Source organism: Rhinatrema bivittatum, chromosome 10 (genome assembly GCF_901001135.1).
Source record: "Rhinatrema bivittatum chromosome 10, aRhiBiv1.1, whole genome shotgun sequence".
Lineage (NCBI taxonomy): Eukaryota > Metazoa > Chordata > Amphibia > Gymnophiona > Rhinatrematidae > Rhinatrema > Rhinatrema bivittatum.
In genome coordinates, this window is record NC_042624.1 from 127,502,496 (window position 1) to 127,527,404 (window position 24,909).

At 43.7% G+C, this 24,909-nt stretch overlaps 1 protein-coding gene across 3 annotated transcripts in view; it reads right to left on the reverse strand.

The window, feature by feature from the left end:
• Positions 1–24,909, reverse strand: part of TIE1 (tyrosine kinase with immunoglobulin like and EGF like domains 1) — a 150,168-nt gene that overhangs the window by 117,239 nt on the left and 8,020 nt on the right. For 2 of the 3 annotated variants that reach the window (XM_029618098.1, XM_029618097.1), the window contains exons 2-4: positions 19,501–19,791; positions 16,037–16,147; positions 1,423–1,578 (exon numbers count right to left, since the gene is read on the reverse strand). In XM_029618098.1, coding sequence (XP_029473958.1) covers positions 1,423–1,578; positions 16,037–16,147; positions 19,501–19,791 — 558 coding nt within the window. The remainder of the gene's footprint in view (positions 1–1,422; positions 1,579–16,036; positions 16,148–19,500; positions 19,792–24,909) is intronic. The other variant, XM_029618099.1, reaches the window with a different exon arrangement.

Consider the following 24,909-nt stretch of genomic DNA (forward strand, 5'->3'; position numbering starts at 1 on the left):
ATTATTTTGTGGCTATCATTTTCTGTATGTGTTTGTAGAATCATAAAAGAAAATAAAAGTATATAAGAAAGCCGTCCAAAAAGGGGTCAGCTTTCAGGAAGGGATGTGGATAAACATCTGTTTACCTAGGTCAAAAGGGGTCACTTTCAGGAAGGGATGTGAGTAAACATCTGTTTACCTAGGTCAAAAGGGGTCAGCTTTCAGGAAGGGATGTGGGTAAACATCTGTTTACCTAGGTCAAAAGGGGTCAGCTTTCAGGAAGGGATGTGGGTAAACATCTGTTTACCTAGGTCAAAAGGCCCTTCTGAGAATGACTCTCCCCTGCCACGGAGGGTAAAAGTACCTGCAGAGATTTAATTCTGAAATCCTCATGCACACTTTCTCTCATGTGCTCTTCACCTGCTTCAAATCTGATGAAAAGTACCCAGGAACAAAAGCACTGGCTTTCCCCCACCAGCCCGAGTTTCCCTTTGAAAATTAGACTGCAGGTCAGCAGGTCCGGTGCTGATTTTCTGCCAATCTGGAACTTTTTTGAACTCACTTCCTATTCCCCATTGCAGCTGGATTGGAAGGTGCAATGGCCTCAACCTTCAATTACGAGGGTAATTTTTTATATCACTTTGGAAATTGCCCTCCCCACATATTCAGTTTAGATCAAAGTTTTATACATTATAAATTATTCTGGAGCGCATATCATTACTTTTCTTGTTATGGCATGCAAAGCTTAAAGAGAGGTGTGAGAGGGTATGTGAAACTTTTTGAAGCTGAAAAGGGGTCCATGTTTCCTGAAAGGATGGGAACCCCTGGTATAAACCATGTTCTCTCAGCAACTAGAGGCACCCTTCAGTGTAATCACATCCCCAAATTCTGAAGTAGCTTCCAGCATCAAAGCACACCCTCCATCTAGGAAGCAAGGACATGCTCGGGCAACACCATCCCCCTCCCAGTTAGGGATGTGCATTCATTGCTTAAGGCCATTCGTTTCATTCATTTCGGCAGTTGTGCACATATCTTGCGATCTGCATGAACGTGCACAAAACCACTTATATGAGTGCATGTGGGCGCCTACCCAAACATGCGTGAACAATCAGTTGTGTGTGCATACCTTCCTATTGGGAGATACATGCAAATGGCCAAAACAAATGAAACGAATGATGCAACGACTATACATCCCACCCCAGCATTACCTTGCCTGATCAGAAAAGACACTTCAGTATTATCATACCTTTCTCAGGATGCACAGGAGACAGTATGGTATCACCATGTCCCTCCTCCAGCATCATCACACTCTTCCCAAGATGTGCAAGACACACTGCTGAGTCACCATGCTGCTCCCAGAAAGCACAGGACACAATCCCATGTTACCAAGCCCCTCCCAGAATGCCAGGACACACCCCATTCAGAAAGCATAGCATAGCTTACCTCTTACTATCAGTCTGAAGAATGCTCCCACCAGTGGACTATCCCCCATGAAGCCAGCACTGTAAACTCCCGTCTTACTCAAGCTGACATTTGGGATACTCAGGGTAACCACTCTATCCACGATGTCTTTCTTGTATGTGAATTGGTAGAAGGTTCCTACAAAAACGAGAGCAATCTTAGGGCTTATCGAACCCAAAATAGTTTTTAGCTAAAGTAGAATGGCAGATATTCAGGTTTGTGTGGCATATTAGGTAGAGCCAGGAGATAGTAAACTTTTAATATGTACACAAGCATTCATTTAAGTAGGAACTGAACCAGAAAAGACAAAAGTCAGGAACAAGGTCTGGCAGAAACCTTGAACAAGCCGTACCACTAGTGTGCCCCCTACCCTCTAGGTGATATGATCGTCCAGTCATGGGAACTGAAGTCTCTGCAGGTCCCCAGGCTTAACTAGTGCTTCTAAAGTCCATACATCAGGCTCTGATAAACAGAGAGTATCATACTCACATGTTGGTGGCTTTGGCAGGGTGAGTATGTCTGGAGCTAAAGGAAGAATTGCTGCCTTTGAGATGACAGTGTGCTCTGTATTAGGAACTTCTCATGAAGCCCTATAATGTTTGAAGACAAGTGACCTTTCATTTCATCAATGTGGCTAAACCAAATCTGTCCATCAATGATCTGGACCGTAAAAAGCAGAGGTCCAGTTATCGTGATGGAAATAGAGACTATTTTGGTCCAGCCCCATAATTTCTAGCAAACTCAGGGTCTTGTAGTATAATTGAGTGTACTCCTCTTCCTGTTTAAGTTGCAATTTCACAGTGAGGTCAGAGTTGAAAAGTCTAAGCATGTTTTAAGGCAGCATCCCATAGTTGGACAAGGCGTGACATGTTACAAGATGAGGAAATGCACAAGCCTAGTAGTCCAGTCACCTTCAATGATTCTCTTTAATGTATGTTTTGTTGACTGCACAATCTGCAAGGTGCAATGGTGACAGCTCTAATGAGTTTTCTTGCACAAACTCCTTGAAGTCTTCAGATGTGAAAGCAGACCCACTGTATGACACGATCATATCCGGTAGTCCATGAGTTGCAAACAACTATCCAAATGCATTTTGGCAGCAAATGGTTGTGCGGATTCTTGCCTTCACCTCAAGCAACCTAAAAAATGAATCTACTGCAATGAGGGAGTTCTTTCTTTGAAATGAACCTGCATAGTCAATGTGAATCCTTAGTTACTTCCCAAGGTAAAGTGGGTGCTTTCTGCTAGTTATGTCACATTCCTTGACAAACCTTTCCTTGTGTAAAAGCCTACTAATAGGAGGGGCTACATAAATAACCCCACTTCTCAGCCTGTGAATTAGAATGGGTACATATAGCACACGCATACCAGTAAAGGTTCTCCCACGGATGGGGAGGAAAGGGTGGTGCAGGAAATATGAAAAAACACAAAATATTTCCATAGTAAGTAATATAAGCAAAATCAGTACATGCACATTTACATAACATATTAGATTCCTATACACTATAGGAAATGGACGCACATGGCATTAGAGTAAAGCAGACTTTATGAGCATGGAAGAAAAGTTGAAAAAATTAGCTTTCTGTAGGTTATGAACAAGAAAAACCCTCTCTTGCTCTCTCATTTTTGAGTGCAGGCAAATTAAAAATTAGTTCTCAAAGTTCCCACGTTAATTCTCACTGGAATATTATCCTAACTTCTGAGCGTCATCTCCTGTGATTGTTGAATACTTTAGACGCACTGCTCTGCAGTATCTAGATGATTCTCACTGGAATATTATCCTAACTTCTGAGTGTCATCTCCTGTGATTGTTGAATTCTTTAGACGCACTGCTCTGCAGTATCTAGATGATTCTCACTGGAATATTATCCTAACTTCTGAGTGTCATCTCCTGTGATTGTTGAATACTTTAGACGCACTGCTCTGCAGTCTAGATGATTCTCACTGGAATATTATCCTAACTTCTGAGTTTCATCATGTGATTGTTGAATACTTTAGACGCACTGCTCTGCAGTATCTAGATGATTCTCACTGGAATATTATCCTAACTTCTGAGTTTCATCATGTGATTGTTGAATACTTTAGACGCACTGCTCTGCAGTATCTAGATGATTCTCACTGGAATATTATCCTAACTTCTGAGTGTCATCTCCTGTGATTGTTGAATACTTTAGACGCACTGCTCTGCAGTCTAGATGATTGATGAAACAGTTGTTGATGCTTGCGAAATCCATGAATGTTTCAGTATTCCAGTAGGTCCACAATCAACTTGCCTTGTCTGAATGGTCACAAAATGAAATAAAATTTCTTCTCTATTTTAAATAAAATTTCAACAAATCTTCCAAATCTACCATTTGCTTTCACTAAATGGATGTAAGGACTGTGCTAATACTGTTTAGATAACTTGAAAATAAAACAAACCAAAGTTTATTTTTAAAAAATCACCATACTTGCCCTTGCTACAAAACAACTGTCTGTCTCAGAACTACTGGGTAAGTACTTTTTTTCAGGATAATTAGCTTATAGAAACATAGAAACATAGTAACATAGAAATGACGGCAGAAGAAGACCAAACGGCCCATCCAGTCTGCCCAGCAAGCTTTGCACTTTTTTTTTCCCTCTTACTTGTTACGCTTGGCTCTTAGTACCTTTTAGTTTTATTTCCCTTCCACCCCACCCATTAATGTAGAGAGCAGTGTGGAACTGCATCTAATTGAATATGTAGCTTAGTTAGGGGTAGTAACGCCTCAATAAACAAGCTACACTCATGCTTTTGTTTACTCGACTATGTAATTTAGTCCTTGTTGGTTGTTGTCTATATATATAGATACTCTTTTCTACATTGCCCCTGCCGTTGAAGCAGAGAGCTATGCTGGCTATGCATTGAAAGTGAAGTAACAGACTTTCTCCCCTGCCATTGAAGCAGAGAGCTATGCTGGCTATGCATTGAAAGTGAAGTATCAGATTTTCTCTCCTGCCATTGAAGCAGGCAGGCTATGCGTTGGAAGTGAAGTATCAGACTTATTTGGTTTGGGGGTAGTAATCGCCGTAACAAGCAAGCTACACCCCACTTTTTTGTGAATGCAAATCCTTCTTTTTTTTTTTCACATTTCCTCTTACCGTTGAAGCTTAGAGCAATGTTGGCGTCGCATTGACCGTGTGTATGTTTATTGAATAAGGGTATTATCTCCAGGTAGTAGCCTTCATTCCCGCAAGCCACCCCCTCTTCCTTCACGTCCTCTAGACTTTATGGATCCACAGTGTTTATCCCACGCCCCTTTGAAGTCCTTCACAGTTCTGGTCTTCACCACTTCCTCCGAAAGGGCGTTCCAGGCATCCACCACCCTCTCCGTGAAGAAAAACTTCCTGACATTGGTTCTGAGTCTTCCTCCCTGGAGCTTCAGCTCGTGACCCCTGGTTCTGCTGATTTTCTTTTGACGGAAAAGGTTTGTCATTGTCTTTGGATCGTTAAAACCTTTCAAGTATCTGAAAGTCTGAATCATATCACCCCTACTCCTCCTTTCCTCCAGGGTGTACATATTTAGATTCTTCAATCTCTCCTCATAAATCATTCGATGAAGACCTTCTACCTTTCTGGTCGCCCTTCTCTGTACCTCTTCCATTTTGTCTCTGTCTCTTTGTAGATACGGTTTCCAGAACTGAACATAGTACTCCAGGTGAGGCCTCACCAAGGACCTGTACAAGGGGATAATCACTTCCCTTTTCCCAGCATTCTTCTGGCTTTTGCTATCGCCTTGTCACATTGTTTCTCCGACTTCAGATCATTAGCCACTATCACCCCAAGGTCTCTCTCCTGCTCCGTGCACATCAGCCTTTCCCCCCCCCCATCGAATACAGCTACCAGAAAACTTTCAGTTACCAGGAACTGCTTTTCCTTAGTTAGCAGCAAGGTGGCAGCTGCAATTAAAAAATCACACCTCAGGACTATATCCCTGTATCTCTCCCTCTCCGACTTAGTTTCTCTCTGCAAAAATCACTCTTTTTTCCAAAGGGGCAGCAGTGATTGGTAGTCAATCTAATCAGAGAAGACAAGGACATAGCAAAAAAAATTAATAGATTCTTTGCCTCGAACTTTATGGAGGAGGATGTTGGGAACATACCCACATCTGAAAGATTATTTAATAGTGGAGATTCTGAGCAACTACAACAAATCTGTGTGACAATGGAAGATATGATAGAACAGATTGAAAAACTAAAGAGTAACAAATCACCAGGACCGGATAGCATCCAGCCTGAGCTCTCAAAGAACTAACCTGTTACTAGTATTCTGTAACTTTCATTTAAAAAACAGCTTGATGTGGGAGATTGGTATCATATTGGCCACTTTCCAATTTTTAAAAAGGGCTTTAGGGATAATCCAGGAAACTACAGACCCTGAGCCTGTCTTCTGTACTGGATAAAATGGTAGAAGCCATTCTAAAAAAACAAATGGGAAGAGTTAGCATGGTTTTAGCAAGGGGACGTCTTGTCTAAGCAATCAATTAGAATTTTTCGAAGGTGTAAATAAACATGTAGTTAAAGGTGGGCCAGTTGATATTGTGCATTTGTATTTTCAGAAGGTATTTGATAAAGTCCCTCATGAGAGACTCCTCAGAAAGTTACAAAGTCATGGGATAGGAGGCAATGTTGGATGTTCCATCAGCTCGTTTGACTGAATGAAACGAGAGACAGGACATTCTACATTGCAGGCCTATTTCTCTGGAACAATTTACCCAGCGAAATTCACTTAATTATCTGTTACTCCACCTTTAGCAGTTTAAACATCTCACTATTAGCAGCTCGTTATAGTTTGTTCAGTGTTATTCAGTAAATTTTATTTTTTAATTTTATGACTTTTTACTATGTAAGTAATGTTTTAATTTCATGTTATCATTTTTGAATATGTATGTTTTATTGTAGTCTGCCAGGTACTTCAGACTGTGGGTCTATAAATTTTTAAATAAATAAAATGTTCTATTGTGGCTCGGTTACTGATTAAAAACAGAAAACAGACCATAGGAGTAAATGGTCAGTTTTCCAAATGGAGAAAGATCATTAGTGGAGTACGACAGGTACTGGAACTGGGACCAGTGCTGATTAACATATTCATAAATGATCTGGAAAGGGGAACGATGAGTGAGGTGATCAGATTTACAGAGGACACAAAATTATTCAAATTTGTTAAAACAGCAGCAGATTGTGAAGAACTGTGAAGGACTTTGAGACTGAGCATGTGAACGGCAGATTAAATTTAATATAGAAAAGTACAAACTGATGCACATAAGGGGAAATAATTCCAACTACAAGTACCTGATGCTGGGTTCTATAGTGGGAGTCACTACCCAGGAAACTGACACGTTGGACCCAATCTCCATTTCACGTTCACGAGCACTGATATGGAGCTGCTGTTAACACTTCTGTATTTTGTGACTCCATGTTCTGTACAGTCTGCATATGATGAAGTTTCCCAGTCTCATCATTGCGTCAAGCAGACTGTTTGAGAATCAGAGTCCTTGTTTTCCCGTTTATCTCTCACCACTGAGTTTAGAGCTGCAAACTCCTTCAATGTGGCCTTTCATTTTACAAAGATTACACTCTGCCCCATAAATCTGCGTACAGATGCTGTTCTCTGCAGCTTAACCACCAGTTTGGACAAGATGTGCTGCTAGCTGGCAGACGTGGACAAGCTCAGCTCCCTCAGCCCTATAACTGTAACGGGCCATTCCCGTTTTTGACAACTAAATAGAGTAAAGATGTCTAAAAAGTCGATAATGACAACGTGGGTAGAAAAGTCAGGTAAAGCACAGTGTGCATCTCAAAAAACAGTGCAGGACAAGGAATGTCCAGTGGAGGAAACTGAGTCAGAGGATGAGTGGCCTGCTTTACCAATCCCATCTGACTGGGAAAAATCCATGCAAAAAATGTTTGATCATTTTTCCAAGCAGCTTACTGATAAAATAACTTCAAAACTGGCGGTTGTGGTAGAGAAAATTGCATCTTGTGTCTTCCGTGCAGGAGAACACCACGAAGATACGTGAAATGGAGGTGAGGGTGGAGGAGATAGAAATGGCCCTTACCCAGGTGCGTGCGAAAATGGAGGCATTGAAGAAGAAATGTTAATGCAGTTGCCAAAAAACTGGATGACCTAGAGAACAGGGGATGTAAAAGAACATAAGAGTGGTCGGGCTGGTTCAGCAGCTGAGGGAACTTCCCAAAGTCTTGGGTCTGGAGCTGGATAAAATATGAGTGGCTCATTTAGTAATTAGTACTGGCCGCTCCTCCAGCACCGTTAGGCAGACCAAGAGCAGTCACAATACAGTGGTATAGTTAGTTATGCTGAATAAAGCACATATTATGGCTAAAGCATGAGTACTGACAGAGATATTGATATTACACAAAGGATCTACATTTTTCAAGAATTGTTGCAGGGTATTCAGAAAAGGAGTTGGGCCTTTCAGGAGGTGAAGTGTGCACTGAAGGCAAAAGGCATTCAATATGCTTTGCTATGCTCTATCCCGCCCGCCTTTGGGTGTCTGTGGCGAAGAAAACTCATAGATTTGAAACTATGGTGGCTTCCAAGAAATTCTGAACAAGGGGAACCTGGAGGCTCTACTTGAGCAGTAAAATACGCATGGCGGCGCCAACAGACTGAATTTTGGGATGGCAAAAAAATAAAAAAAAGTCAGGCCGAGGGAGTGAGGGATAGGCATCAATTAGCTGTGTGCTGATCTGCTGCTTAACATCTGACTGTTGTATTAAAATATGCATTTGGTTGGGGAACCTTTAGTTGTCCTATTTTTTTACGTTTACATGAGTTCTTTTTTAAAACCTCCTTAATCCCAGTGCTGGAAGTGCGGTCGAGAAGGTGAAAATATGGAGCATGGTGAGAAAATCTGGGATACAGTCAGTGATTTTTGACTGATTGATCAGCAGAACAGCATGAGAGCGATAGAATTAATCCATTTTCATACGGTGGCCAAAATATTGCTATGAATGATATTACTAAGAGCCGGAATAATACCAAGAATGAAGGGAATTTAATGCGAATAGGGCTTACTTTTAAAGAAATGATTTGCTGGCTTGTGCGCTGGGATGACGCGTTTGCTGAATAAAGTGCATGGAACACTACAAACGTTTTGGGGTTGGGTTTTTTTGACATTCTTTTTTTCTTTGCTCGGAGACTGAGCGGATGTCTTCAGACATTGTACTGGTCTCTGGGGATTACCAGTCTGGGACAGTCTCGATGGAGATCATATCTGATGTGGGACACAGGATTTAGACTATGAGTTATGGAACCTTCATGAAGACACTTGGGTCAATCGGAGCTTTTCCAAGGAACAATTTGGTTTCAGGGAAAAGTGTGGGTTGGAGGGGGAAGAGAGAAGGAGAGATGATAGTTGGGGGTGGGGAGGTTGGGGCACTGTGTTTGAAGTTTTGGGTGTGGGGGGGAGGGGGAACTGTTGGGGTTTGGTTTCAAAATGGGACCACGTCAAACCAAAAAAAAGACATTTTCTAAAGATACATCATCGCTTTATTTTGACAGTGGCGGGATTGGCGCAGATATTGAGATAATGCAATTCTTTATTTCCAGCTGCACATTTACAGTTTCTGAGTAGTGGCTGAAACACAGATTGTATCGTTGAACATCCATGGAATAGCTACACTGGTGAAGAAGGCTAGGATATTGCGAATCTTGAAGAATAAAGGAGCCAACATTGTGTTTTACAAGAGACTCATTTGGAGGCTCGTGAGCATGAGTAGGGCAAATGTATGCTGCTTCCTTCTCATCAAAAGCAAGTGGGTGTGTATTCTCATACATAAAAGTTTGCCCTTCCAGATAAACAGATTTTTGTGGCAACCCAGATGGACACTACATAATTGTGGAAGGTAGTCTTTATGGGAACGCGCTAGCACTGGCGACGTTTATGGGCCGAAAGGACTTTTGTAACACGCTGAGGGTGGTACTGGCTGGGTGTGATACTACTGGGCTATGCATGGGAGGAGACTGGAATCTTTGTATTGACTCTAAGCTGCACAAATTAGGGACCTTGTCACTCAGCAGTTTCAGGAATGGGTCTCCAAAATCTGATGCAATTGTATGATCTGTCAGGTATTAGGAGGAAAAGGAATCCAATCAGTAGAGACTACAATTTTCTCCCCCAGATAGAAGAAGTCATATAGATGAATAGATACTTTTTATGTAAATCAGTAATAGTGGCAATTATGAAGGAGACAGATATTCTCTCCTGCACCATATCTAATCATCATGCAATATTACTGACTTTAGAAGTGTGTGGAGGATAAAGAGTAGATAGACACTGTAGACTCAATGGTTCTTTGCTGGGGCAAAAGGTCTTTTGGGAAAAGATAATAGAGATAATGGCTGATTTTGATACACACAATTCAGCAGTAAATTATGAACCCAACTCTATGGAGGAAGACCTGAAAGGTTCAGGCGGGCATATAATTTTGTATGCTAGTTATCAGTAAAGGCAGAGAAGGGCTAAGTAAGAGAAGCTAGAACAACAACTCAAAAGTCTGAGCTGAAACATAAAGCAGATAGATCTGTTAGGACTATTAAGAAATTAAACCTAGTTAGGAAGAGTTGAGAAAGCTATAGGTCTGTAAAACTGAGAAATCAATGAGATTTCTGAAGCAAAAATATTATGAGCATGGGGGAAGGCACGATCTTTGTTAGCAAGGCTATTAAATCTCAGCAAGATAATTCCACTATAATAGGGATTCAAAATATGAATGGAGATATTAAAATATTACTCAGACATCAATAAAAAGGTTTGAATCCGATTTTGCTGTGATTTAGCAGGCTCAGCCAGAGCTGGAGTTGACAGCGATGAACTCTTTTCTTGGAGCCTCTAGAGCTTCCAAAATTGGATGTTGATGAGGTGGAGCTGTTTAAAGCAGAATATAACTATGGTAAAGATAACAAGGGCTGTGAAGGCAGTTGGTAGGGGGCAAAATTCCGGGTCCTGATGGGTTCCCTCAGGATTTCTACAATGCTTTTCACAGAGCAAATCATTCCAAAGCTCTGTGCATTGTTTAATTATATGAGAACACCTGGAGCTAGAACAGGATCTTTGCTGGAGGCTTTGATAGTTCTACTACATAAAGAGTCAAAAGATCCACTTGAGTATGGTCATAATGCCCTTTCTCGCTCCATCAATATGGACATGAAACTGTTGACGAAAGTCCTCAATTCTGTATGGAGGAGGCTATTACCAGGTTGATTTATGCTGATTAAACAGGTTTAATAATGAGACGCTCTTCCACAAATAACATGCGATGTTTATTTAATATCTTACATATAGCAGAAAGAAAAGGCAATTGGGGCTATAATATCTATGGCCTTGACAGAGTCTCCTGGCTGAAACTGTTTACCATTCTGTCACATTTTGGTTTTCCGGACTCATTTATAGCATGGATACGGGCCCTATATGCGAATCCAACTGCAAACATAATCTTGAATGGTATTCTTTCCTCAGCTTTTAAAATAGGCCATGGCATGCAACAGGGATGCCCTCTTTCCCCTTTATTATTTGACCTTGTGATCGAGTCACTGGCTCAAGCAATACGATATTCTGCGAGTATTGAGGGTTTTAGATGTAATGAGACTTGTCACAAGATTTGATTATACTTTATTATTTTTAACAAACCTAACAAAATCATTGCCTGCCTTGATGGAGTTAATAAATAGGTTTGGAGTAGTTTTGGGATATGACAAATTATTCCAAATAAGAGCCGATGCTGATAGGCCCAAATAGGAAGATTCAACAGGAAGCAGAGAATTTCCATAAAACTGGGTCGGGTTTCAAATACTTGGGGTTATGGATCTCAAAAAAATACAAAACCTTGTATAAAGATAATTAGAGCCCTATTATAAACAAAATAATGGTGGACCTCCATAACTGCACCTCGTTACCTATACCCTTACGAGGTTGAGTGAATTTGATAAAGATGGCAATATTGCCAAGGCTGATCTATCCATTTATGCATCTACCATGTGACGTACCAGTGGTAGTATTGCAGATGTTGTGGGGACTAGTGTCTAACTTTGTCTGGTGTGGATAACCACCCAGACTTAAATAAGATGCGATAGTGAAATGTAAGTAGGGAGTGGTCTGGGACTCCCTAATATTCAGTGGTATTATTGGGCATGCAGACTGACTTGTCTTCGAGTCTGGCTTAGGACTGACCCATTGCAGGCATGGGATCCCCTGGAGGAGACAGGGGGGTATAGTTTGGCAGCCTTGTTACATATGCCACGGTCCTCCAATATACCCAGAATGATGGTTGGTAGTCAACCCATAATTGAACATACATTACGAGTGTGGACGGCTGTGCAGAGAAGATTTGGCCCAATAGATTTGTCTTGGTTCTATATGACTTCTCTGGTATAAAATCCACATATCTTTCACTGTACTTTTTCACCAGATATTGGGTCTTGGAAAGCATGGGATTTGAGATTTTTGGGGCAATGGAGGATGTGTGGTTTAAAACTTTTACTGATTTAATGGAGTAATTTCAGATTCTGGCTAACAGCAGATATCTTTATCTATAATTACGACATGACTTATCCCATAGCAAACTCCTGAGAGGAGAATAAAGAGATAGAGGGGGTGCTGTGTTGTAAAAAACAAGCTTGTTATTTGATCTCGGTACTTTATATAGCTTTTTGATCAAATGTTTGTGAAAAAGGCACCTCAAATACGTTGGTGCATCAGTGGAATATAGATCTGGGGGTGGAACTAGCCCAAAGAATGTGGAAGTCCATCTGAAAACAGGCAAGGAAGATTACAACATGTGATAAAGGGCTTGAGTTAATGTGCAAGCTGCTGCACAGAATATATCAAAACAAAGAACATAGAAAAAAAAACCAGGCAACTCCAGTAAGAATTATTGGAGAGGATGCAGAAAAAAAATTGGGTCATATACATATGTGGTGGGGGTGCAGGGAAGTACAGAGATTTTGGTCTGAAGTTACAGACTGTATCTCACGTATTTGTGATCAACAATTGGTGGAAGATGTACAGCTGATTCTCTTGGTGATCTGTCCTAATAGTTGGGCAATGGGGACACAGAAAACTGGTTGGACCCTTTTACATGCTGCAAGGCTAATGATTGCCCATAAGTGGAAGGGTTCGTCTACCCTTAGTGGATGGTAGATCAAGGTTGCTGAGATCGCTACAATTGAAAAGCTTACCTTTATGCTGGGGAACCAGTTGGACATGTATGAGAAGGTTTGGGTTCCTTATTGAGACTAACGATATTAACGAGGGAGATAGGTCATGGGGGGTAAAGATAATGGCCCTGCTATGGTATGTTTGCATATGTTGTGTCTATAGATTACCAAATGTATTGAAAAAAACTACACTGTGGAGCATCACTCAGTAGGGTCTTATGTTTATTGTAATGGTACCATCGGGTTTTTTTTTAGAAAAACCAAGCAAACAAACACAAGTTTAGAAGAAGAGCCCCCTTGGGGTGGCTGCTGGGTGGCTTTATTATTTTGGCTCACCATGTCCTCAGCGGTCTTTTTAACCTGGATTTCTTTTGTGTGCTGCAGGTCGCATTTCAGCTGCCAAAGCCTTTTCCTGTGCTTTTGCCAGAGTCAATTTTGGCTCAGCAGGAGCTTTATTCTGGATCCCTCAGAGTAGATGGTCAGAAAAGCACGGCACAAAAAGAATTTGCAATGCACCACGAATGTGCGCAGCTCAGTCATGGCAAATGCTCTTATTACAACCTCAGCTGAGGGGGGATATGATTGAGGTCTTTAAGATCATGAGAGGTCTTGAACGAGTAGATGTGACTCGGTTATTTACACTTTCGAATAATAGAAGGACTAGGGGGCATTCCATGAAGTTAGCATGTGGCACATTTAAGACTAATTGGAGAAAATTCTTTCACTCTATGCACAATAAAGCTCTGGAATTTGTTGCCAGAGGATGTGGTTAGTGCAGTTAGTGTAGCTGGGTTCAAAAGGGTTTGGATAAGTTCTTGGAGGAGAAGTCCATTAGCGGCTATTAATCAAGTTTACTTAGGGAATGGCCACTGCTATTAATTGCATCAGTAGCATGGGATCTTCTTAGTGTTTGGGTAATGTTAAAGACCTCTCATGATCTTAAACACCTCTATCATATCCCCCCTCAGCCCTCTCTTCTCCAAGCAGAACAGCCCTAACCTCTTTCCTCATAGGGGAGCTGTTCCATCCCCTTTATCATTTTGGTTGCCATTCTCTGTACCTTCTCCATCGCAATTATATCTTTTTTGAGATGCGGCGACCAGAATTGTACACAGTATTCAAGGTGCGGTCTCACTATGGGGCGCTACAGAGGCATTATGACATTTTCCATTTTATTAACCATTCCCTTCCTAATAATTCTTAACATTGTTTGCTTTTTTGACTGCTGCAGCACACTGAGCTGACGATTTTAAAGTATTATCCACTATGATGCCTAGATCTCTTTCTTGGGTGGTAGCTCCTAATATGGAACCTAACATCGTGTAACTACAGCAAGGGTTATTTTTCCCTATATGCAACACCTTGCACTTGTCCACATTAAATTTCATCTGCCATTTGGATGCCCAATCTTCAAGTCTTGCAAGATCCTCCTGCAATGTATCACAGTCTGCTTGTGATTTAACTACTCTGAATAATTTTGTATGATCTGCAAATTTGATAACCTCACTCGTCGTATTCCTTTCCAGATCATTTATAAATATATTGAAAAGCACCGGTCCAAGTATAGATCCCTGAGGCACTCCACTGTTTACCCTTTCCACTGAGAAAATTGACCATTTGATCCTACTCTCTGTTTCCTGTCTTTTAACCAGCTTGAAATCCACAAAAGGACATCGCCTCCTATCCCATGACTTTTTAGTTTACGTAGAAGCCTCTCATGAGGGACTTTGTCAAACGCCTTCTGAAAATCCAAATACACTACATCTACTGGTTCACCTTTATCCACATGTTTATTAACCCCTTCAAAAAAAAAAAGAAGCAGATTTGTTAGGCAAGTCTACCCTTGGGTAAATCCGTGTTGACACTGTTCCATTAAACCATGTCTTTCTATATGCTCTACGATTTTGATCTTGAGAATAGTTTCCACTATTTTTCCCGGCACTGAAGTCAGGCTCACTGGTCTATAGTTTACCCAGATCACCCCTGGAGCCCTTTTTAAATATTGGGGTTACATTGGCCACCCCCCAGTCTTCAGGTACAATGGATGATTTTAATGATAGGTTACAGATTTTAACTAATAGATCAGAAATTTCATTTTTGAGTTCCTTCACAACCCTGGGGTGTATAGCATCTGGTATGCATCTGCCGTATTTACATTGCATAATGATTGACCGTATTTGGCACTGCTTTTATTACTGTGTATATAATGTTGTGCATGTCCTACTTATCTTGTTTTTTCACCTCTTCATTCTTTTTACTTTACCACAACTTCATAGTAAAACCATTTATTGTCCTTTGCTGTGTGGTATTGGGGTGGGGACACAGTCTTACTCTCTTACATCTTATCATCATATTTTCTTCTGTGGTTAACTGCCCCTCCCTTAGCCCGGGTAACAAACTACATCAATGTGGTGGGGGGTTGAATAGGAAGCAGTAAGACTGAATGCTGAGTTCTGTGAAAGGGGAAAGGTGGACAGTGCTGTGGCCTCAGGGATCTGCACTGGGACCGCTGCTCCTTTATATCATTTATAAATCGTCTGGGAAATGGAGGTCATCAAATTTTCAGAGGACACAAAATTGTTGGAAATAGTACAATCACGAGCTGATTGTAAGGAATTGCACGAGGAGCTCGTGAGTCTGGGGAATTTAATGTACAGGCAGGGCCCTTGCTCTCCTGCGACTCTGCAGGCACAGTAAGGCCTGCAAAATTTGGTCTTGAACAGCATTGGTGGCAGGGGGGACGTGCAATCTTTCCCCTGCCCCCCACCACTCTGCTCCTATCATAAAACAGGAGGAAGAGAGGGACCTTGCAGCTCCCCGGCTGGGGCCTGGATGATGCGCCGAGCCTGGCAGAGGAGGAACTGAAAGGTCCTGTCATCCTCTTCCTTCTCTTTTGAGAAGATTGGGTGAGTGAAATTTGGTGATTGGGGGGGGGGGGGCGGGGGCTGCTGAGAACTGTAGGGCTGGATGCACAAATGTTATGCTCTGTGCGCCACCGCCAGATTTTTTATCCCTCGATGTACAGGAGGCTTAGTTTGCCTGTGCAGAAATCCAGGCCTGAACATCTGTGCTATTCTCAAAATCTTGCAAGAACAGCACAGGTGTTTGGGCTCTGCTCAGCTCAGGCTCTGAGACCCAGACAGCTGTTCTGACAGCAGCTCAGGAGAAGGCCAGGTGCAGATGTTGAGGAAGGGGGGCAGAGAGAGTCTTGTGGGTGTCTGTACAGGATCCCAGCAGCTCCTTTTGCCCTGCTTTCTCTCCCGTCTTCCCGACAGGCCCCTCTAATTTTGCAAGCGAAGGTGGAAATTCTGCAGAAACTCTGCCTTGTCCTTTTCTGTAGAATTCCCCCAGGATGAGGATGTGCAAGGTCACTTCCTCCATGCAAGCACATTCACTTACCATTGGATTTCCACATGACGTCAACGTTTTTCTGCAGCCGGATGGTAGCAGACAGGAATGCAGTCTCATTCACGTTCACAGTGGCTGTCACTTTCACAGGTAATAGGTATGCTGTGGAGAAAATGCGGAGGTCAGAAAACCTTACCCTTGAATGCTTGTGTTGCTTAGACATGGAAATTGTTGTAGGGCCATATAAAAAAAGAATAAATGAGAATGGGAACACGGATGAAATTAGCAGGGATGCAGGTTCCTCTTCTTTCAGATTTCTCTGCTTTTCTGGGGGTCGTGGGACATGGAGGGGAGGTTGAGACAGAGGCATGGAGGTGTGGAGTGAGGGGTGGAATGGATTCACAGTCCCCATAAGAATAGCACATGAGAGATATGTACATGTATATGTGTGAGTCAGTCTCAGTAAGAACGAGAGATATGTACGTGTGTGAGTCAGTCTCAGTAAGAACGAGAGATATGTACGTGTGTGAGTCAGTCTCAGTAAGAACGAGAGATATGTACGTGTGTGAGTCAGTCTCAGTAAGAACGAGAGATATGTACGTGTGTGAGTCAGTCTCAGTAAGAACGAGAGATATGTATATGTGTGTGTGAGTCAGTCTCAGTAAGAACGAGAGATATGTATATGTGTGTGTGTGTCAGTCTCAGTAAGAACGAGAGATATGTATATGTGTGTGTGAGTCAGTCTCAGTAAGAACGAGAGATATGTATATGTGTGTGTGAGTCAGTCTCAGTAAGAACGAGAGATATGTATATGTGTGTGTGAGTCAGTCTCAGTAAGAACGAGAGATATGTATATGTGTGTGTGAGTCAGTCTCAGTAAGAAGGAGAGATATGTATGTGTGTGAGTCAGTCTCAGTAAGAACGAGAGATATGTATGTGTGTGAGTCAGTCTCAGTAAGAAGGAGAGATATGTATGTGTGTGAGTCAGTCTCAGTAAGAAGGAGAGATATGTATGTGTGTGAGTCAGTCTCAGTAAGAAGGAGAGATATGTATGTGTGTGAGTCAGTCTCAGTAAGAAGGAGCGATATGTATGTGTGTGAGCCAGGTCTTTAACTTATTTTTGAATTTGATGGTGCAAGGCTGAAGTCGGAGGTTTGTGGGTAGTGAGTTCCAGTGGGTAGGTCTGACGATGGAGAGGGCTCGGTCCCTCGTGGAGGTGAGGTGTCCCTTCTTGAGGGATGGGATATGGAGGGTTCCTATGTTATTCGCTCTGAGAGTGTGAGATGGAACGGCTCGTCGAGCCAGTTGGAGTTGTGTCTGTAGATGGATTTGTGAATAATAGTGAGGGTTTTATAGAGGATATGCGAGGGGATTGGGAGCCAATGCAAGTCTTTAAGGATATGGGTAATATGGTCATATTTATGGGCATTTGTGATAGTTCTCGTGACTGCATTCTGGAGCATTTGAAGTGGTTTTATGGTGGAGTAGGGGAGGCCTAGGAGTAGGGAGTTGCAGTAGTCCATCTTGGATGCGAGGGTGGCTTGAATGACGGTCCGGAAATCATAGGTATGGAGTAAAGGTTTTAGTTTTTTCAGGACATTAAGCTTATAGAAACCTTCCTTGAGGATAGAATTGATATATTTTTTCAGGTTCAACTGCTGGTCAATCAGGACACCAAGGTCTCGTACGAAGAGCTGAGAGGAGATGGAGCTATCTGCATGGTCACTTGCAAGGGAGGGTTTGGGGATCTGCTGTTGGGAGATGAAGAGCAGTTCAGTTCTAGAGGTATTTAGGGTGAGGTGCAGATTCGTGAGTAGGCTGTTAATGGAAGCAAGACATTTCTCCCAGAATTTTAGAGAATCAGAGATTGAGTCGTGAATAGCTATGATGATTTGTACATCATCGGCACATAGGTAGAATTTGAGGCCAAGGTCGGATAGGAGCTGGCACAAGGGGGTGAGGTAAATATTGAATAGGGAGCAACCTTGTGGAGCTCCTTGGGAAAGGGAGTAATGAGAAGATTCGGTATTGCTGATTTAAACCAAAAGAGGGCTCAGCCTGAGATGCCTGTCAGATAGGCCGGAGATGAGGTGATGCCGAATAAGTCAGAATTTAGCCAAAGAAGTGTGTGCACATTATATACTGCATATTTACACATCAGATTTTACTCGCATCATTCAGACACATAAGTCAGCTTTTACATAATAAATGTCAGGGGATTTTATAATATGCGTGCAGCAATGAAATAACCAGTTTTACCAATTAGTCTGCCAGTTCACCCAGTCCATCTGCAGCTCGTGAAAATGCTCTTCCCATGTCACCAGTCATTTTTTAACTGTTAAGATGTTAATAATCACTTACTCCAGACAGTGAGCAGGAGTAAAAGGCGCACACGCGTCAGGCGTCACGTTGGCAGACTGTTAAACAACTTATGCATGTAAATGTTGGCTCCGCCCCGGAACAAGCCTGGCCCGCCCTGTTTACATGATTTGTGGGTTCGTTGAGGTTTCTAAAATACTTGCATGTCTGCTATTTTACAGGCATAAGCGCTATTTTTTACACGTGCAACTGCTGAAAATTCACCTTTCTGTGAGTCCCAGAGAGAACGCGAGAGATTGAGTGGGTAATTTTCATTCTGCCTGAGAGTTTTCCTTTACTCCTGTGGCTGCCGGTACTCAGGGATATTTTTACCTTGCATGCTCTGCAGGATTTGACTCGCCCCGTAGTCCTGCCCCTTTTCCCTGGGTGTGAGAGAGAGGGACATGCTCGCAGTCATAAGCAGGGGAAGTGGGATTTAAACGCAGCTCCCTGCTTCTCAGGAACACATGCATGGGTACGAGAGCTCATCTCAGTCCTTAGCCCTCCAGCTGCCAGGACACCACAGTATTCCCAGAAATCCCCTTCACTGCGTGAGAGCAATCTGGATCCAGCTTCACAGCTGCCTGAGCCACTCTGTGCAAGGAACCAGCTCCCAATAACCACTGCTTTTTTTTTGCCTTGACTCTATCCTTCAAAAAAGATCAAAAGAAAGAAATAATGTCCCCAAAGCAAGTTCAAGCGATTGAGAGCATCCATTTACCTGTTTTCTTGATGCGAGATCGGAAAAGAAGCTGCTGTAACCCTCCCTCTAAGAGCACTTGCCCTAAGCTCTTACTTCCTCTGGCTTGGGCCCTGAATGGACTCGGGCTGAGAACTGGCAGCTTTCATGTCAAGTGTGCAGAGCCTCCCCACCTCCAGCCCACATTCAGATGTCACAGGCGAGCAGCACAGCGAGCGAGGAAGGGGAGAGAAGAGAGGAGGGAGGAAGAGGAAGCAACTCATAAGCAGGGAAGGGGGAGGTGTCAGGAAAGAGGATGAAACAGAGACAGGATCCCTCCCTAGGGGAGAAGGGAGGTCGTGAGGTGTGGGGGAGCAGGTAAGAGAGGGTCACATAGGGTGAGGATGAGAGAGAGGCTTGTGCCGCTGGAATCTCACAAGTGTGCAAGCTGCCCGGGCTCATGTGAGCGTGCACTCACCGTTTAGGCTGTTGTACACGTACAGGACCTTGGTCTGCTCCGTTGGGCTTTTTCCTGTGCAGAAGAAAACTCCCACGAGCTCATTCTCGGAGAATCCTTTAGCGCGGACCTCGTTGCCTTTCCGAAAGCTCTGGCGCTGGGACTTATGCAACGTCCTTACGATGTTGTTGTCTTTCTCAATCTGGAGGTCCGTGCTCTTTCCATCCCGCTCCCCCGTCACGCAGGAGATGTAGAAGTTATTCAGCGGAGGCACTGGTGCGTTAGAGATGACGGTGATGTCCAGAATGGACCCTGGGAGAGAAGGCATTAGGTTTTGCACAGGCGGACAATAAGAGCCTGTGTGCACTCTGCGCCTGCTACCTCCTGCCCTAAACTTGTTCTGCAATCTCAGAAGTTAGATTTAAAGTTGCCCCCCGCCGCAGCATCAGCACAAACAGAAACGGTAACTTTTAAACAGGCAGGCACGTGTGCTGGCTCACGCCCATAGACACAGGCACAGATTGTAAAATAGGCCGAGTGCACGCACACGTGTGTGCAAATCCCACTTCCACCGCATAAGTGGGGGAGGGGCTCATGGCCATGCCATTACCAGTTTCACCAGTTTGTTCCCAGTTCACCCAACCAAGGTATAGCACTTCCCAACCCCCCAGGTATAGCAGTCTCTCTTCCCCTCCTCTTAGCCCTGACATGCCTGATTTTTTTATTTTATGACTTACAGGCCAACCATAGCAGAAGTAAAGTTACCCAGCTTGTGCGCATAAGTATTCACTCACTGGTTTTATTGGGAAATCTAGAACACCCAAGCCCCGCCCCTTTGCACATACTCGGGCAGCTTTTAAAATCCACTCAGTGCACACCAGCCCAACATATTTGCATATCACCTGCTTATGGCCGCATCGGGCTTTTAAAATTCACTTTTAAGAGCAAGAAATTAACAAACACTGTCCACAGCGAAATCCCTGCTGAACCTGTTGTAAATATATCCAGAAACACTGAAGCACCCTGGAAATCCCTGCTGTAAATATATCCAGAAACACGGAAGCACCCTGGAAATCCCTGCTGAACCTGCTGTAAATATATCCAGAAACACGGAAGCACCCTGGAAATCCCTGCTGAAAATATATCCAGAAACACGGAAGCACCCTGGAAATCCCTGCTGAAAATATATCCAGAAACACGGAAGCACCCTGGAAATCCCTGCTGAACCTGCTGTAAATATATCCAGAAACACGGAAGCACCCTGGAAATCCCTGCTGAACCTGCTGTAAATATATCCAGAAACACGGAAGCACCCTGGAAATCCCTGCTGAACCTGCTGTAAATATATCCAGAAACACGGAAGCACCCTGGAAATCCCAGCTGAACCTGCTGTAATTTCCAGAAACACTGAAGCACCCTGGAAATCCCTGCTGAACCTGTTGTAAATATATCCAGAAACACCGAAGCACCCTGGAAATCCCTGCTGAACCTGTTGTAAATATATCCAGAAACACCGAAGCACCCTGGAAATCCCTGCTGAGCCTGCTGTAAATATATCCAGAAACACCGAAGCACCCTGGAAATCCCTGCTGAACCTGCTGTAAATATATCCAGAAACACGGAAGCACCCTGGAAATCCCAGCTGAACCTGCTGTAATTTCCAGAAACACTGAAGCACCCTGGAAATCCCTGCTGAACCTGTTGTAAATATATCCAGAAACACTGAAGCACCCTGGAAATCCCTGCTGAACCTGTTGTAAATATATCCAGAAACACCGAAGCACCCTGGAAATCCCTGCTGAACCTGTTGTAAATATATCCAGAAACACCGAAGCACCCTGGAAATCCCTGCTGAACCTGCTGTAAATATATCCAGAAACACCGAAGCACGCTGGAAATCACTGCTGATTGCTGAACCAGTTGTAAATATATCCAGAAACACTGAAGCACCCTGGCTACAGAGGAAGCAGCGGGGAACGTGCAGCACTGTCGCATTACACAGAAGTCATGTGGTAGCAAATAACGGCAGGAAAGACAGATTTCCTCTTAACAGTCGATAAATGGGGCCTCCACTCAAGCCAGGGAGCAGAAAATGCAAAACTATAAGCATTCTTACCTTCCCTGACACGTCACATCCAGCGGTGACTCCAGAAATGTTTGTATTGCAGCGGGCAAGAATCAAATATCTTTCCCACCCCACACACACAAGAAGAGTGATCAAGCTTGTGGCAGGGAGGGAAAGCTGCTTGTCTCAGGATGCTTTCACCCCTCCCCTCTGCAGCTGTCCCGGTCACCTAAAGGAAGAAGAGGGCCAACCTCAGCCTATCACTTCCGTCCCTGTTTGTTGTTGATACTGTGAAGGGCAAGTTTACTTTTGGGTATCCTCGGGTCCTCTAGAAGGAGTTTTTAAGTTCGAGGCTCCTTTTGGGGTTCTTAATATATTATTGATCATTTAAAACCGAGGGCTATTTTCAATCCCTCTTAGCTGGAAGATTGAGTAGTTATCCATGCAAAAAAGGCCGCCCACGATTCCCCTCCTTGTACCCGGGTATAAAAGCCGCCCACGATTCCCCTCCTTGTACCCGGGTATAAAAGGTGCCCACGATTCCCCTCCTTGTACCCGGGTATAAAAGGTGCCCACGATTCCCCTCCTTGTACCTGGGTATAAAAGCCGCCCACGATTCCCCTCCTTGTACCCGGGTATAAAAGCCGCCCACGATTCCCCTCCTTGTACCCGGGTATAAAAGGTGCCCACGATTCCCCTCCTTGTACCCGGGTATAAAAGCCGCCCACGATTCCCCTCCTTGTACCCGGGTATAAAAGCCGCCCACGATTCCCCTCCTTGTACCCGGGTATAAAAGGTGCCCACGATTCCCCTCCTTGTACCCGGGTATAAAAGCCGCCCACGATTCCCCTCCTTGTACCCGGGTATAAAAGCCGCCCACGATTCCCCTCCTTGTACCCGGGTATAAAAGCCGCCCACGATTCCCCTCCTTGTACCCGGGTATAAAAGCCGCCCACGATTCCCCTCCTTGTATCTAAGTAAAAAGGTGGAAAGTTACCTTCCCTGTACCCGGGGAGAAGTACAAGCAGGGATGGGAATAGTCGGTGAGCTCCGAGGCGGGGGTAGGTGGGAGAGGTCACAGACACCTGCAGTTCTGAATTTTCATATTGTTTTGCAGGGAAAAGCCTGAGCCGGGTGCTTCTTTCTGCACAGTTTTCAAAGGGAGATTGTGCAGACTCTCACGTTCAGATGCATTGCAAAGTCTGTGGGGAAAGATGACCGCAGACATCGCCACTACACACAGACTTTTCAATTTGTGATTGAAGCTGAAGAGGACATTTGTGATCAGAACCATACTGAGTTGCCCTTAACATTGACTTTGCTTTTGCTCCTTTCCATGATCTCCTGTTTGCTTGATTTGGCATCCAGAGGTTGTATATGTTTTTTTATTGGTATGTATTTTACATAATTTTTTCTTAGTCATTAGGTTTTCTGATTTTTTGCTTCCTGCTGTTATTTGTTCTGTTCCTCACTTTGGGCACAATTAAGCCCAGTATCCTTTTTCCAAAAGTGGCCACAAGTTACTGGCAGGATCCCAAGGGATACATAGATTCCAAGCTGCTTATCCCAAGAATTAGCAGGAGATTTCTGCAACTCCAGCTTAATAATGGTTAATGCACTTTCCTCCATGAACTTGTCCAAACCATTTTTAAAAAGCAGTTACACTAATAGCTTTCACCACATCCTCTGGCAATGGATTCCAGAGCTTAATTATGCATTGAGTAAAAAAATATTTTCTCTTACTACTTGTAACTGTATCACCCAGTAACTTCATAGTATAGTATAGTATACTTGGATTTTCAGAAGGCGTTTGACAAAGTTCCTCATGAGAGGCTTCTAGGAAAAGTAAAAAGTCATGGGATAGGTGGCGATGTCCTTTCGTGGATTGCAAACTGGTTAAAAGACAGGAAACAGAGAGTAGGATTAAATGGGCAATTTTCTCAGTGGAAGGGAGTGGACAGTGGAGGGCCTCAGGGATCTGTATTGGGACCCTTACTGTTCAATATATTTATAAATGATCTGGAAAGAAATACGAGTGAGATAATCAAATTTGCAGATGACACAAAATTGTTCAGAGTAGTTAAATCACAAGCAGATTGTGATAAATTGCAGGAAGACCTTGTGAGACTGGAAAATTGGGCATCCAAATGGCAGATGAAATTTAATGTGGATAAGTGCAAGGTGATGCACATAGGGAAAAATAACCCATGCTATAATTACACAATGTTGGGTTCCATATTAGGTGCTACAACCCAAGAAAGAGATCTAGGTGTCATAGTGGATAACACATTGAAATCGTCGGCTCAGTGTGCTGCAGCAGTCAAAAAAGCAAACAGAATGTTGGGAATCATTAGAAAGGGAAAGGTGAATAAAACGGAAAATGTCATAATGCCTCTGTATCGCTCCATGGTGAGACCACACCTTGAATACTGTGTACAATTCTGGTCGCCGCATCTCAAAAAAGATATAATTGCGATGGAGAAGGTACAGAGAAGGGCAACCAAAATAAGGGGAATGGAGCAGCTCCCCTATGAGGAAAGACTAAAGGCTCAATCCCATGCATTTGCATGTGATTAGCACTATTACACCCACCCCTCTTATTGCATTAGGGGATTCATTAGCGTGTCCGGCTGAGCGTTCTGTATTGCATCAGCCCCTTACAGGTGAATTTTAAAAGCCGCTCAGATCCGAGCGTATCTCCCTCTACGCGCACATCTGTAGCGTTCTTAAAAAGGGGTGAGGCCTGGGCATGGTGTGGGCAGGAGCTGGGCGTTTTGGGGTGTAGCCAGATGTGCGTATAAAACACTTTCACGCCAGGGAGGCAAGATGGCGGCATGAACCAGGCTGTGGTAACGTCTCTTAGTTTCTCCTCAGAATATTTCCTTAAAATGCCACCCAAGAAGAAAGGAAAGGTGCGTGTCTACCCCTCCGACTCGATCTTTCCGTCAGGGCAGAGTTTAATCACCTCATCCACAACTGGGAAAGCAATGAAACGGGGGGAGAATGAAGGAGCATTGGCGCCGTTGGGGGAATTTACCTCGAGTGCCCCGGATCCTCGAGGTCCGTTGGCTGTGATTTTCCCAGACGTCCCTCTGTCCGCCATGAATCGGGGGTGCCCACGCGGCATGTCCGCCATGAATCGGGGGTGCCCACGCGGCATGTCCGCCATGAATCGGGGGTGCCCACGCGGCATGTCCGCCATGAATCGGGGGTGCCCACGCGGCATGTCCGTGAGCCTCTCCCTTCTCGCGGGAGCTTCGGAGGCTCCAGCTGGTGGGGAACCGAAGGCAGTGCTAGTTACATCGACCCCAGCAAGGGAGCTGGAGGTGTGCGAGAGGGAAATATTGCAGGAGGAAAACGGGTGA